The sequence below is a fragment of the Sitophilus oryzae genome, unplaced genomic scaffold, assembly GCF_002938485.1.
Source record: "Sitophilus oryzae breed Bouriz unplaced genomic scaffold, Soryzae_2.0 scaffold_980_pilon_pilon, whole genome shotgun sequence".
NCBI lineage: Eukaryota > Metazoa > Arthropoda > Insecta > Coleoptera > Curculionidae > Sitophilus > Sitophilus oryzae.
Window position 1 is genome coordinate 5,131,425 of NW_022147617.1, and position 16,442 is coordinate 5,147,866.

Genomic DNA, 16,442 nt, shown 5'->3' on the forward strand with positions numbered 1-16,442 from the left:
ACAGATTCTTCACCTAGCACGGTTAAAATAGTCCTTAAAAAGAATGAATACCGATCGTATAAAGCGCGCAAAACTCAAGAAATTTTCCATGAAGACCAATTTCGGCGTATGGCGTTTTGTGAATCTGAAATAGAAAAGGCCAATTTAGATGAAAACTTTATTCGGCGTATAGTTTTCACCGACGAATCAAGTTTTCCTTTATTGTGTCGTTATAACCCTACACAAGTACGATATTGGTCTCGGGAAAATTTGCACAGATATTTTGAGGTATGCACGCAATATCCCCAAAAGCTAAATGTTTGGGGTGGTTTTGTAGGGAAACATATGATTGGTCCATTTTTTATAGAGGGTAATTTAATTGTTGCAAAGTATTTGGACTTGTTACAGATTGTCCCTAGACTCCGAGAGTTATTGGGAGAAATATTCTACAATGTCTGGTTTCAACAAGATGGTTGCCCTGCATGCCCGTATTGTTCAAAAATATTTGAACAATACTTTTTCCAACCGTTTAATTAGTGGACATGGAACTATTTTGTGGCCCGCTAAATCACCAGATCTTTCTCCCAATGATTTCTTTTTGTGGGGTTATCTAAAATCCAAAGTGTATGGCCATAATAGGGCTAATAATCTGGATGAGCTTCAAGTAAAAATACGAGAGGCTTTCCAAATTATTAGCCCTAATATGTTAGCCAATTATAACTTTTTTTTTTATTTAAAGTAGGTATTTTTTTTTATTTTATTGATTTACTTTTTAATTTTGGAAATGAGTTTTGGGTTTAGTGAATTAATTTATTTTTAGTTTTGGCTCGTAAACACACTCAAATAATAAATATTTAAGTATTTTTATTTTAAATGTTACCTTAAGTGAAGGTAAACACTTAAAATGAAAATAATAAATACTCGGCACTCCTCGCGTCGTACACCTAGTGTGTCACGACCGACCCGTCCAAGCATACCTGCAACTGTGTACTGCCTGACCAGCCGACCAACCGGCAGTGAATCTCGAGTACGAACGCAATCGGGTAAACGCAAATTCGTCCGGCAACTTGCTATGTTACTGGTAGCCTGGTCTTCTCCGTACATTTTCTAAGTTAACTTTAGAATGACAATAAGTGATATTTACTATATAATTTTGTGTATGAAATTTCATCAATTGTCACTTCTTTGTATCTTTATACAGTTATATTTTTGATTATGCAGTATATGGTAAAAGTAAAGTGTCATCATAATAAATTAAGATATGAGACACGTTTTCTTAAAATATGTAAATTATTAAAAGGATCTATTTTGTGTGTACTAGCTCTAGTAAATTGTGTTATATATGTGTGAAAGATATACAATAAACAATAAAAATAAGTCTTTCCTAAAAATCAAAACGGATGTCTATGATTTGGTTTGGTTTTGATAATTTAATAGTATTTTAGTTCATTTTTTCTATTTTAAGATGTTAAATAAGGACAAGATTTATTTAGTTCAATTCTACAGAAAAGGTGACAATAATTATCAGAAAATGTGATACTTTAATAACAGCAAAAATATGAATCTAATCAAAATTAATAACCATCTATCAGAGAATGAAATCGAAATTATATTACCTCATAAATGTGTTTTGATTTTTAGGTTTGTATTTTAGTCAAGTATATTTTCATTAGTAGAAGTAGTTTTTAGTAATTTTACAGTAGAAAAAGTGTAATTTAAAATGTTGAAAGAAATAAAAAGTAGTAAATTAAAAAAATATTTTTTACATGTAACGAATAGTTTTTTACACGTAAAAAACTTTTTATTTAGTAGTAGTGCCAAAAATTCAAATAGTGCCATTAGGTGCTATAATAGATATTACACTTTATATTAATAAAATTCGAATTTTATGCGGACGAAATCGCCGGAAAGAAACTAGTTTTTTATAAATATAAATTTTGTTAGTGTAAATTAAATAAACCACAATTTCGATTAATAAAATTAATGGCAGAGACTTCGATTCACACATCAAAAATCTCTAGTAGAGGTAGAAGGCCGATTCTGCATCAGGAGCAGGAGCAGAGCGCACGGCGCATGCGCGAGGAGGAGGGGTACAGCGCAGGCGCGAGGAGGAGGCGCACGGCGCAGGCGCGAGGAGGAGGGGAGCTGTCAAATGTCAAACGTCATATGTCAAACGTCAAACGTCAAACTTGTCATCTGTCAAACGTCAAACGTCATATGTCAAACGTCAAACTTGTCTTACGTCATCTGTCAAACGTCAAACGTCATATGTCAAACATCAAACTTGTCTTACGTCATCTGTCAAACCTGTCTTACGTCATATGTCAAACGTCAAACCTGTCTTACGTCATATGTCAAACGTCAAACCTGTCAAACGTCAAATGTCAAACCTGTCATCTGTCAAACGTCAAATGTCATATGTCAAACGTCAAACCTGTCTTACGTCATCTGTCAAATGTCATCTGTCAAACATATCTTACGTCAAACGTCAAATGTCAAACGTCAATCTGTCCTACGTCATATCTGTTATATACAAGGTGTTAATGAAAAACAAACGCTTTACATCATAGATTGTTTTTTCACACCCGGTATATATTCCAAAAAAAAATCTTTCCATGTTTTTTAACACAGATGATGATAATTTTGACGTTTGACGATTGAGTTTTAATTAATAATGCCTTTTGGGTATTCATAAATAATAATAATATTTATTTAAACGGTAAAAATAAATCAAACTTGGTTCAAAATCAATGATGAAAGAGAGAGCGATGTGAACAAGGCAATGGTTTACAGTAAAATGATCTAATACTTCAATCTTTACGGCTTCCTCTCATGATGTCATGCTTTTGTTTTTCTAGAAGATGAATTATTGTGATAAATATTTAAGTAAAATAAAATAAATCAAACTTGGTGAAAAATACATTGTGCAACATTTATTCCTTATCGGAGTTTGCGGTCGGTATTATTTTTAATCGGACTTTGCAGCTTCCGGTATGACGACTATGATATCACGCGTTTGTTTTTCTAGATTGCGGTTTCCGTTTCCGTTTCCGGCCTAGCATTGTACCCAGCAAACAACTCGCAATTCACGTCAGTCTCTACTTGCCTCTCGTCGAAATTAGTCGTTTCACTGTGAAAAATAAAAAAAAAATGTTTCTGTGCAGCACTTGTGGGGAATTGTTTTCCTATAAAAGGAATTTGACAAGACATGCGAAGACTTGTAATGGTGAGTTTTTTATTTTATTTTTTATATTGTGCAATATTAAATGTTTTTTCTATTTTTTTAGCCAATGAAATCCAAACTGCCACGCCCCAAACCAGCGTGGACGAGGGTGCTAGCCTTAGTAAACGTAAGTAAATATTTTTATTTTATGTTCTGGCTTTAAAAAATGCTTTTTTATTTTAGATATGTGCCAAAAATGTTTGAAATCCTTTAGCAGAAGTGATAGTTTAGGCAGGCATATGAAGATTTGTAAAGGAGCCCCTAATGGTGAGTTTTTATTTTATTTTTTATTTTATATTAAATGGTTTTTCTATTTTAGTCAATCAGCCTGAACCAAAAAATTTAGAGAAGACCTCCCTGAAAAGAACAAGCTCTGCCACTAACAGTAAGTAATTATTTGTTTTTCATTACTTTTAAATTAATTAACTATTTAATTATTTTTTTTAACATATTTTTCTATTATTTTTTAACTTTTTCCATTATTTTTAAATTAATTAACTATTTAATTATTTTTTAACATATTTTTCTATTATTTTTTTAACTTTTTCCATTATTTTTAAATTAATTAACTATTTAATTATTTTTAATATATTCAACTATTATTTTTAACTTTTTTTCAATTATTTAAACTAATTAACTATTTAACATATATTTCTATTTTTTTTTAACAGAAAGGATCTATTTTATATTAAATATTTTTTTTCTTTTATTTTAGTCAATCAGGCAGAGTCAGAGTCTTCGGTGCCAAAGAGAGCTAGACTTGGTTTCAATAACGGTAAGTTATTATTATTTTTTTATACACCTTTTAAATTAAAACGCATTTTTTTTTTTAGAACACTTGGTAATGCAGGAGGAAGGTGTTTACTTAGTTAATACCTCTTACAAAAACCGAATTGCTACATACCGACTTTTATCGAAAAAAGATCCTATCGCGTTAATGATTTTTTAGCTAATCTCCGCGAAAAAATTATTGCGTTGGTAAGGTGCCAAATCGAAAGATTTGGCAATGTGAAAGTCGGTATGGAGCTTTTCGGTCGTTTCCTCCTGCAGACAAAGGAGGTAGAGGAGACCAAGTCCTTTGGCTCTAGGTTCAGGGGAGCAAGTCAGGGCACCGATTTGGAGGAGTTGTTTGATCAGTTCACCACTATCATTAAGCGGAGATTCCAGGAGTTCAATGAAAAAGATAGTGGTAAGTATATAATTTTTTCTGATTTCACCATACTAATTATTTTTTCGTGTACATTAGGTTGGACTCTTCAGCAACTCCTTCACGTAGATGTAAGGGTAAATAAAATCAACCCACTAAAAGCCTCATCTTATATACCATTACCGAAGGAAATAGAAGCGAAAAGGGCTGTGTTGAACATACAAAACACTGACCAGAAATGTTTTGTATGGTCGGTTTTAGCCGCCTTTCACCCAGTTCCCCGAACTCAGAACGCCAACCGAGTCCAGAATTATCAATCTTTCGAGCAGGAATTGGATGTGTCAGGTATAGATTTTCCGATATCCTTAAAACAAATTTCAAAATTCGAACAACTTAATAATATTTCTATTAATGTTTATGGACTCGAGAAGGGTTATAAACATGATAGGAATATTATTGAAGTTGTTGGTCCTTTGTATTTTACTAGATCTCATAAGGCAGATAGACATGTGAATTTGTTATTAATCAGTGATGATTCTGGCAATAATCATTACTGTTTATTAAGAAATATGTCTCGCCTAATCTCCAACCAACTTTCAGGCAAACAACATTCAAAATTCTTATGCGATGGTTGCTTAGTTTATTTTTCTTCAGATATTAAATTAGAAAATCATCAAAAATAGGATTGTGGTCATGTTGTAGTTGAAACTCCTTCGGATAATTTAAAGAAAAATAAATATGGTGAAAATATTCCCGAGAATATCCTTAAATTTACGAATTTCGAACGAAAATTAAAAGTGCCTTTTGTTGTATACGCTGATTTTGAAACTATTTTGGAACCTATACAAACAGAGCAAAACGAGTTGGATCCTGAAATTTCCTATACGGTGAAAACACACCAACACGTTCCTTATTCTTTTGCCTATTACATTAAATGCGATTTTGATAATTCTCAGTCGATTTTCAAGACTTTTAGGGGACCTGATGCACATAAAGTTTTCATAGATTGGTTAGAGACTGATTGTAAATCAATCTACAATCGATTTATGAAAAATATTGTATCCATGTCTCCTCTCAGTAGCGTACAAGAAGCCGAGTTTTATCAGATGACACACTGTCATATTTGCGAAAGACCATTTAATGTAGAAGATGAAAGAGTAAGGGACCACTGTCATCTAACAGGAAAATATCGAGGTGCGGCTCACTCTGTTTGTAACCTAAATTTTAAAGTACCTAATTTTATTCCTGTGTTCTTCCACAACATGTCAAATTTTGACAGCCATCTTTTTATAAAAGAATTGGCTGTGGAGGAAGAACGATTGGACGTCATCCCCCAAAACAAAGAAAGATATATTTCTTTTACAAAATATATTATGGTGGGGGATGACAACGATCAGGAAAAGCGACAACAAAAGATATTTTTAAAATTAAGATTTTTGGACAGTTTTCGATTCATGGCATCAAGTCTAGATAAACTAAGTCAAAATTTAACGTCTCAACAGTGTCGCGAAGTTAGGAAGTATTTCCCTAACGAAGAAGAATTTAAGGTTATTCGTATGAAGGGTGTTTTCCCATATTCGTACGTAGATTCCTTTTCCAAATTAGACGATACCAAGCTTCCACCCATTGATGGCTTCTATAACGAACTTAGAAAAGAAGCCATCAAACAAGGAGATTACGAGCGTGCATTGAACGTATGGAATTTATTTAAATGTCAAACTTTAGGCGAATATTCAGATATATATTTAAAATCCGACGTACTATTATTAACTGATGTTTTTGAGAATTTTAGAGAGGTGTGTCTACAAACATACGGTCTAGATCCTTGTCAATACTTCACCGCACCATCTCTGTCCTTTGACGCGGCTTTAAAAACTACATCTATCGAGCTGAAATTATTGACAGATCTAGACATGATACATTTCTTTAAACACGGGATTCGCGGCGGTGTCAGTCAATGTAGTGTTAGAAAAGCTATCGCGAATAACAAATTTATGTCTATATACGACGCTTCCAAACCTACTTCCTACATTATGTACTTGGATGCTACCAATTTATATGGTGCAGCCATGTCGCAATATCTACCAACAGGTAACTTTACGTGGCTAACAGAAGAAGAAATTTCAAACTTAAATTTTATGAATATCGATAAAAATTCTAATATAGGTTATGTTTTTGAAGTCGATTTAGAGTATCCGGAGCATTTACATGATTTACACAACGAATTACCCTTTTGCCCAGAGTCCGTTCAACCAGAGGGATCTAAAGTTTCAAAATTAATCCCCAATTTTAATTCTAAAGTTAGATATGTAATTCATTATCAAAATTTACAACAAGCGTTGAACCATGGTCTGAAACTTGCCAAAATTCATCGCATTTTATCATTTAATCAATCTCCCTGGTTGAAAACCTACATTGATCTAAATACAGCAAAGCGTAATAACGCTGAAAATAAGTTTGAAAAAGATTTTTTCAAACTTATGAATAACGCTGTATTTGGAAAGACAATGGAGAACGTGGAGAAACGGGTAAATATTAAGTTAGTTACCCACTGGGAAAATATTGGTAGAAAGCTAGGGGCAGAAGCGTACATTTCCAAACCGCATTTTAAAGACTTGACGATTTTTAGCGAGAATTTAGTCGCAATACATATGGCTAAACAGAAAATCGTATATAATAAACCTATTTACGTAGGTTTTTCAATTTTGGAAATTTCCAAAACTATTATGTATGATTTTTTGTATAGTTATATTAAACCAAAGTACGGTAATAAAGCCTCACTGCTCTACACTGACACCGATTCTCTAATTTTACAAATTCAAACCGACAATTTTTATGATGACATGCGCGAAAATTTGGATAGATTCGATACGTCAAATTACTCGCAAAACAATCCACACGATATTCCTGTAAATTCGTCTGTGTTGGGCCGTATGAAGGATGAATATGCAGGAAAAATTTTGTGGGAGTTTTATGGAACTGGGGGCTAAAAGCATATTGTGTAAATGTGGATGGTGAGTTAACGAAAAAAGGCTAAAGGCGTGCCTGACTACTCACCAAACAAGATATTAGTTTGGATGATTATAAAAACACGGTCGATGTAGCAGGTACGAAAATCTATCGCTCGATGAACACTTTCCGTTCACATTTACACAATATGTATGTAGAGCTAAAAAATAAGATAGTCTTATCCTACGCGGACGATAAGAGATTTCTTATTCCCAATTCCGAGTACACGCTCGCATGGGGCCATAAAGATCTAGGAAAATATAGGGATGAAATATCGGAAAATCTATAGGCTGAAACCAATGGCAGCTATTTTTTACTTCTATTTCCTTCGATATTTTATTTATTTTTTTATTTATTTATTTATTAAGATTTAGTTACTTTCATGTTTAAGAGGATGGGTTAATTTTATTTTTGTATTTTTAGTGTATTCTATTTAGAGTATTATATCCAATATATTTTATCTTACTATATTTAACATGTTTATATTGTATACAAATTTAGGCGTTTTATACTATGTCTACTGTTTGATTTAAGCTTTTCAATAGTTGCATTCAAATTTAGTAATTTTTCCTAACATAAATAATTATTTTTATTATATATTTATTTTACACATGTATTTAACAGTAATACTGAAAAACATTTTTCAAACTTTTTTATATTGTTCAAGACTGATTTTATAAAAAAAAAATGATTTAGAGTATTCTAAATAAAACAATTTTTTTCATTTCACTGTGTATTTATTTTCCACATTTCTCTCATCTAGTAAATTATAAAAAATAGGTAAACAGTATTTAAATAACAATATACAATCATCCTCCCAATCAATATAAATTTTCCATTTCCTATCTTGAATTATCAGCACTTTACTTCTTCTTCAAAAGCATAAGTTATGTTTAAATGCCCATCAATTTCTATAGATTTATCACACCAATCACTATTAACGTTTTTATCAACAAAGTCCAGAAACGTTGAAAAACCTTCATATGACATTTGAATCTTCTTCTTCTTTTTGTTTGTACTTTGGAAAATAATTTGCTTTTCTGCCAGGTTCTCGGAAATGTTTAATGCTACATTAATTATTGGTTCTAATACACTTGATTTATCCATAACGATATGATGAGAGCGATGTGAACAAGACAATGGTTTACAGTAAAATGAGCTAATATTAATCTATGAGCTAATAAGTAAAAATACTGGATATTAATAGATTTAAATTTATTGAGTTAAAAGGTTTATAATATAATCATATAATATATGAACATTATTTACAGTACAAGAACATATTTCTAGTCTATGATAATTACAATTACTGTATGATTGTTCTAATTTCGGCACAGGTCCAGAAGTAAATTCCAAGTTCACTATACAGGGTGGATCAAGATTCATTTCGTTGTACGTGCACAGCAGAAATTCCTTTTTAATAGATCCTTTAACGAAAACCATATCGACACCTTCCAATTCCTCCTGTATTATGTTATACATCGCCTTATAGGGTAAATACCCTGAATTATAAGGGATTCCATGAACATTGTGAAATATATAATTTATCGTCTTCTTATGGTGTATCGGCAGATGGTGGTAACAAATCTTTGGTTTAAACGTATAGGTTTTCATTTCTTTTCCATCGTATATGGATAATTCCTTAACCTCAAATTCGGGGATGGGAAATCCTTGTACGTCTATAACAACGAACTTCATCGTATCAATGTCTTGCAGCAACTGATTAAATTAGCGTTCTAACATGTCCTGATAAAGGTAAATATTCCATGACTCGATCGTATATGATGATACAAAATGCTCGGGTGTTTTCGGGGAAATTTTCCGAACTCTCAAATTCTAGCTTTACATCTATCACATTACTTTTCAGAGCCTCGTTTTGTTTTGAACAATCAATTACAAATAGGGCTCGACTGGCAAAAGCGGTAAAATCTAGCAAAGGTTCGCTATTGATCTTTCCCAAATACGATTTTTGAAAATCCGTATACATGGAATAGGCTTTAGTAAACTGTCTGGTTTTGAAATTTAAATCTAGGGATTCATATGGGTAGGCCTCGGAATTTAGATAAAGCTTGACATCTGTAATTTTCAAATTATCGAAATATGTGCCATCAGCTTTATAGTTATCTTTTCGATCTTCTTGGAAGAATACAACAACATATCTCGCTCGTTCAGATGCTGCCTTCACTGTCCATACATCTTTTCTCGCTTGTCGTAGAGCAGGTAGTTCATGAATTTCCCATTCCTAAATCCAATAAATATCGGTTTGTCCTTGAAATCGCTTCAAACAATTTTAATTTCACAGAATCGTTCGGGTAGATATGTTTTACTCTTAACTCGATATTCAAAAATGGTGATGTCTGCTTTTGTTTCCTTCTCTGAATTAACATAACAATTATCATCTTTTTTGGCACGTACAAGCTTTAATTTCTGCGTTCCCATAATAGCACTAGTATAATCGGAGAAGACGTTCAATAGGAAATTCAATGGTATTAGGGAGACTGAAATTATCCGTTTCTGGTCATATGATTTCACAGTACCGTTCGGCCAATTCCATCCCGCCAATCAAGGGCAGTACTTTCATTTTGATTGAGACACAAGACTTTTAACGGTACTTATAAGCCCTGAATCTCGTACTTTATCGATTACTTTTCCATTCAATTCATACGTTATCGATTCAAATAGAAATGCTCCAACGTTATTTGTCAGGGAACATTTTCCTGTTTTCACAACTGTCGATACTTCTTCCAAAAATTTCGCCTCAATGTATAATTCAGCCTGGCTAATATCCATAAACACATCCTGCTGATTAATAACAATTTCTATCTCATCGCTGTTCTTAAATGATTTGGTGAATGGGTGATACGTATGCCATTCTTCTCGAGCAATGGATTCATCTACGTTGACCGGTTGGAATATTTGTAGTTTTTCTGATACGGAGTCCATATTTACTGATAATATGGTGAAGCTGAAGTATGCTCTTGGACGTGAGCGTCTGCTGTGGTGTACAAGTACTAACTGATTGATTGCTCTGTGAGCTGGTATTTAAATAGTAAGGTTTAAAAGTTAAACCCATTCTTTTTAAGCTCCAAACGTATAACAATGTCTTCACCTCTAAAGTTGACGGGTCTTGATTCCTGATCTAATATATCCAATGTAATGTTATCAATAAAATTTCTATTTACTGGGAGATAGATTAGATTCCTGGGTTCGATAATTATACTATAGCCAGGATCTACGCTTGGACTAAACTCGTACAGTGTATGAGATGGATTATTAATGTAATACGATCCAGATATGATATTGCACTCGGTACGTATTGTTACCACAGGAAAAATTTCCGCAGGTATATCTGATTTGTGCAATTTGTTGGCAGCTAAAACTTGCGGTGAAAATCCTAATATTTTTCCAATACTATCTTCAGGTTGAAAATCTATATCGTAGATACACTTTATTTCACACTTTAGTGTATTATTATTATTAGATGTGAACTTTTATAACGGTTTTTACTCTTTTTAGAACTTAGCTCTTTTTTGCAAATACTCTTCAATGTCGGTAATCTCGTAAGATCCTATTGGAATTTCAATTATTTGCTTTATACCGTCTACAGAATAATGAAACTTATTTCGACCTGGTTCGATATTCGGTATTGAATTCCAGGTATTGAGAGATATCAGAGCTAGAGAATAACTGTATTCTAGAATCGAGTCTCCCTATTGAGGATTAATGTCCACGCTTAAACTTAGCTAGAACGACCTTTCAGCGTGAATGTCTGAGAGACAATGACTGAGCGTGAAATTAAAAACATGTTCTTTTTATAACTATTTATTATTATAGAGAAAGGACAATGCAAGATGACCACAATTGTAAGTATTATGTTTGATACTGATCGTAATTATAATATATTTTTAACATTTCTTGAAATATCGAACAATTCTTTTGGTGGGTTTAAATTTCCAAAACTATCAAAATACACAACTTTATCCCTTGTTTTTCTATATGCTACCCAATGAGTTCCATCTCCTTCAATCTCGTCCAAATTTACAACACCGCACTCGTTCGTTCTAGGTGTTTGTGGTAGAGCATTTCGCATAAATACTCCTCTGAAGTTGACAATTTTTAATTTCTTTACATATTTCTGTATATCTAGGTTAGACAAAGGTCGATTGGGTAGCTTTATTGGTAGTTTTTTGGCAATTGCTTCTGAAGAAATAATCCATATCCTGTCTTGTGTTTGGCAAGGTATAATCCGCTTCCTCTTTTACCCAACGCAATGGCTTCCATGGTTTCGTTATGTCGTTGAGATTCCTTTAATTTATCTCTTGCCGCTCGGCTATCTTGAACAGCTTTAGCGACAGAAGCAGCGCCTCCGGTAAGAGCTCCCAAAGCACTTAGGCCTGCGAAGAGCGGAATAAGAGGTAAAATTCCTCCGACTTTAGGTACTGGGATAACTCTAGGTACTTTAACTTTTCTTCTACCACCAGCTTGTTTAACACTCATGCGAGCTGCTCTCAGTGCTAGTTTAATATTATCCTTGAGGGTGCCATTACCATAATGTTTAATATGTCTCTTCACTTTATTAACAATAAAAGATTTGAAGGGTTTTCGTTTAACACCCATACCAAGCTTTCGTTTTGTTTTCATTGCGTTTGTAACAAGCCACGCAGCACTTTTTTCTCCGATATTAGAATCCAAAGCTTTAACTCTTTCCCACGCTTTTTCCTCCAACACTTTATCGGCTTGATGTCGTCGATTCAAATCCTTTTCTTTCGAGTATGCGATATCGTGCTCCTTACACGCTCGATCTAATTCGTTTATGCCTGGATCTCCTCTAGCTAATCGTTTAGCAAGCTTTGTTCCCGGACCACAATACTGGTAACCAGGTAAATGAAGTTCAAATGGTAATTTATTGATAGCCCTATTTAAGAGACCTTTACCCTTTGACGTTCTCATTACAACTGAAGACGTGATCGAATAAACATCGTATATATGTGAAAAAAAAAATGAGAAAAGTTAAACAGAAAATCGATATTGATGTTTGTAATTTCGATATCGCACAGGGTGATGCTAGAAATCGACATAGCGATCTATTACCAAATACTATAAGGGCTATAATCTGTGGCCCCAGTAATTCAGGAAAAACGAATGTGATGTTAAGTCTTTTAACAGATCCAAACGGACTTCGGTTTGAGAACGTGTATGTTTACTCAAAGTCTCTCTTTCAAGACAAATACACATTTTTGCAACAGGTTTTGGATCGTATTAAAGGTGTTAATTACTACGGATACAGCGATAACGATAGTGTATTGGATCCCGTAAACGCCAAACCCGACTCTGTCTTCATATTCGATGATGTAGCTTGTGAGAAACAAGATAAAATTAGAAATTATTTTTGCATGGGTCGTCACAATGCAATCGACTCGTTTTACCTCTGTCAGACCTATTCAAAGATCCCTAAACAATTGGTTCGAATAATGCTAATATGTTGATACTTTTCAAGCAAGATGATACTAATCTTAGGCATGTGTATGATGATCACGTAAATACAGACATGTCGATAAACATGTTTAAGGATATATGTTCTGAATGTTGGAAAGACAAATATGGATTTCTTGTTATTGTTAAAGACTGTGATATTCACAAAGGCCGTTACCGAAGCAGATTTAATACCTATATAATACCATAAACATAGTTTAATGGTTAGTATGTAAGAGTCCTTGATCGAGGATACACCTAGTATCAGACGATCCGATTGCAACAGACCTGATTGAAACAGACCTGATTGAAACAGACCCGATTGGAACAGACCTGATTGAAACAGACCTGATTGAAACAGGCCCGATTGTAACAGACCTGATTGAACGGACCTGATTGAACGGACCTGATTGGAACGGCCCTGATTGAAACAGATCGAGTTCGAAATGCCTAAAATATTAACAAAAGATGAGCGAGAAGTTCAGAGAAAGATTATAAATGCTGCTAGACATATACGAAAAAAACATCTAGCCTTGAAATTAGAACGTGATGAGGGAGATGAAACTCTAAATAGAATATTGGGACCTATAACTATACCCTTAAATAAACTCGCAGACAGAACAATAAAGAACAAGGAAGAGGAAATTGTAAAGATGGAAAAGATAACACCACCATCATCGATAAAGAAACAGCCGAAACCTGAACGCAGTTCTCAAAAGTATGTTGAATTCCAGCCGACTGAAATGATTGCGGAGAAGTCTGGAAACAGTGATAATGATGATGATGATAATGTTTTTATGGAAGTACAATCACTACAAGCATTTAAAGATGCTAACGAAGATCTTCAAAAATCAATTCTAGAACAAACTGAAGTGTACAAGAGCTACTTGGATCAGTATCCAAAAATAGCACATGAATTTATCGATAAGTACTTTATAGATTCCGATGAAATAGATCATACGTATGGTTTACAACATAATGCACCAACTGAAACTTGGAAAATGGGGACGGAAAAAGTGGATTTTCTTCAAAATGGTGATATACGAGTAGGCGATTCTATTTACAAAGGAAATCGTGGTTTATATGAATTGTTATTTCTAAAGAAACCTATGCACTTTACTGAAAACGATAGAGTTCAATTTCAGAAAATATTGAAGCAAACCAACGTTCACAAAAGAGATTTTAGTCCATTGGGACAATTGAGAGGTAGTAAATCTGTGAAATATAGGGATTTCGTTAAACCATTGATTACAGCTGCATCTTCGGCTTCGCTTGAAGGTTCAAGACTTAGGCATTCATCAGCCAGCAATATAGCACAGAAAATCCCTAAAACCAGATCGCAAACTAAATCTGGATCCGCACTACTGAGTATAATGAAAAACCTAAAGAATATATTTATTATGATGACGTCAACGAGTTGGTGGATAGATTAAGTAAACTGGATGCCTCTCAAACAGCAGGAAACGGAAACCATACGAATGAAATAATGAGTATTCTTGAAGAATTGTTAGAACTAGGTGTAGTTGAACCTATAAATAAAGTGTTATACTAGATATTTGAGCATTATTATTTCAACCATGAACAAGTTCGGATGGTCTTTATCTTCCAAGCGAAGGTTAGTACACCCTCAACCTGAATTTTCCCACACACCTGAAGGAGATTATGATTTTGAAAATCGAAAAATAACTAATGTTGAAGACCCTACAGAAGAGAGCGATGTATCGACTAAACGATATACTGATGAGCTAGCAGGGAAAGTCCGCGAAGAGATAAAATTTCAAGCTCGTTCTATGGAAACAATAAACGCATTTAACAGTGTTCTTGCCGAAAGATTAGAAGCGTTAGAGATAGACTTACAGGAGACGTTTTCAAAAATTTCAACACGTCTAACGGATATGGATAAGAAATTTGGAACTTTAGAGGATGAGATAGTCAAGAAACTGCATATAGATCTTGATATGCTTGGAAAGTGCGATAAAGAATTATACGAGATACGGTGATTAGAAAAATCCAGCGTAAGGTTAAAACGTCTAGAACTGGATAGTATCAATTCTAACTATCAAACATTGAGCATGATATACAGAACATTGATACGGATATAGCAGCACAATATCAGAGAGTGCTTGATTCGTTTAAGACAATAACAAACCAGAAAATAGACGATTTATCAAACGATTTGGGTGATGTAAAAGGTGTCCTTGAAGATTTATTATTAAGTAAAAAAAATTCTAACCCAAAATAAAATATAAATACACATATACCAGCACTATTTCGTTAGACAAAGCGATGGGTTCTAGAGAACAAGTCGTTAGGGAACTTCATAAACCCGCTCGTATTAAATTCAAAAGACGAAGATTTATTCAGTATGGTTTAGACGATACTTTTGCCACCGATCTTGCTCAATTAGATCAATATTCTCGAGAGAATAAGGGCTATAAATATATCTTGGTTGTGATTGATTGTTTTTCCAAATATCTATGGACAAAACCTGTAAAATCAAAATCTGCACCAGACATTACTAAGGCCATGGAAATCATATTGAAATCTTCAAACAGAATTCCTAAAAAGTTGGTGTCGGATAATGGCAAAGAGTATTACAACAGTCAGTTTCAAAATTTGATGAAAAAATACAAGATCAGTAGGGGTAGAAGGCCGATTCTGCATCAGGAGCAGGAGTTAGCGCACAGCATGCTAGCATGTAAAATAGTTAATAAACAAGAACGGGCTTGAACTTTTGAACTTTGAACAGCTTTGAACGGGCTTGAATAAAAAACTGAACAGGTCTGTTGTTTTACGCTAAAAAGCCGTTCAAAGCTGTTCAAAAGCGGTTCAAAGCAGTTCAAACCCGTTTATTCTTGTTTATTAGCCTATTTTACATGTTCCTAGCTGATTTACGCGCATGCGCTGTGCGCTCTGCTCCTGCTCCTGATGCAGAATCGGCCTTCTACCCCTACTAAGATCCAACACTACAGTACTTTTAGTCCTTTGAAAGCCTCTATAGCTGAACGTGTAATTCGCACTATTAAGGAAAAATTGTTTAGATCGTTTACGTTGAATGGGAACCATAAATGGCTGGAATTACTAAATAAAGTTACAGAAGACTATAACGATACGAAACACAGAACCATTGGAATGAAACCGAAGAATGTGGATAGTAATAGTGAAGAGAAACTACTAGGTGGCGTTTATAGTCATATTAAGGTAGCGGGAAAATCAAAATTTAAAGTTGGCGATACCGTTAGAATCTCAAAACAGAAACATCTTTTTGAAAAAGGATATACGCCAAATTGGACCACTGAGCTTTTCAAAGTATCTAAAGTAAAAATCACAAACCCTGTAACGTACCTCTTAGAAGGTTATCAAGGTAATCCCATCAGCGGTGGATTTTACGAAGAAGAATTACAGAAAACTAAACAACCTGAAATCTATCTTGTAGAGCAAGTGTTGAAAAAGAAAGGAAATAAAATTCTAGTCAAGTGGTTAGGATTCGACAAATCACATAATAGTTGGATTGATAAAAGTAAAGACATTGTCTAAACCTCTTCAGTATTCAAAATGCATTCATTGTGTAAGGAGTGTAATTTCCACTGTTTAAGTCATCAACATAAAAAT

The 16,442-nt window shown here is 33.8% G+C and overlaps 3 protein-coding genes across 3 annotated transcripts; 2 read left to right on the top strand and 1 right to left on the bottom strand.

Annotated features, from left to right (window-relative positions):
- The first annotated feature begins 2,682 nt into the window (after positions 1-2,682).
- On the top strand, positions 2,683-4,151 carry LOC115891246 (zinc finger protein 787-like). The gene is made up of 6 exons (XM_030911674.1): positions 2,683-3,205; positions 3,267-3,329; positions 3,386-3,469; positions 3,522-3,587; positions 3,918-3,977; positions 4,036-4,151. The coding sequence occupies exons 1-6, from the start codon at positions 3,130-3,132 to the stop codon at positions 4,149-4,151; spliced, it is 465 nt and encodes a 154-aa protein (XP_030767534.1). The 5' UTR covers positions 2,683-3,129.
- A 71-nt stretch (positions 4,152-4,222) lies between these two features.
- Positions 4,223-7,339, top strand: LOC115891247. Its single transcript, XM_030911675.1, has 3 exons — positions 4,223-4,391; positions 4,449-4,694; positions 5,052-7,339. The coding sequence occupies exons 1-3, from the start codon at positions 4,223-4,225 to the stop codon at positions 7,337-7,339; spliced, it is 2,703 nt and encodes a 900-aa protein (XP_030767535.1).
- Positions 7,340-11,330: 3,991 nt separating this feature from the next.
- Positions 11,331-12,819, bottom strand: LOC115891261. The gene has a single exon (XM_030911694.1). The coding sequence runs from the start codon at positions 12,306-12,308 to the stop codon at positions 11,532-11,534; it is 777 nt and encodes a 258-aa protein (XP_030767554.1). The 5' UTR covers positions 12,309-12,819; the 3' UTR covers positions 11,331-11,531.
- Positions 12,820-16,442: the final 3,623 nt, after the last annotated feature.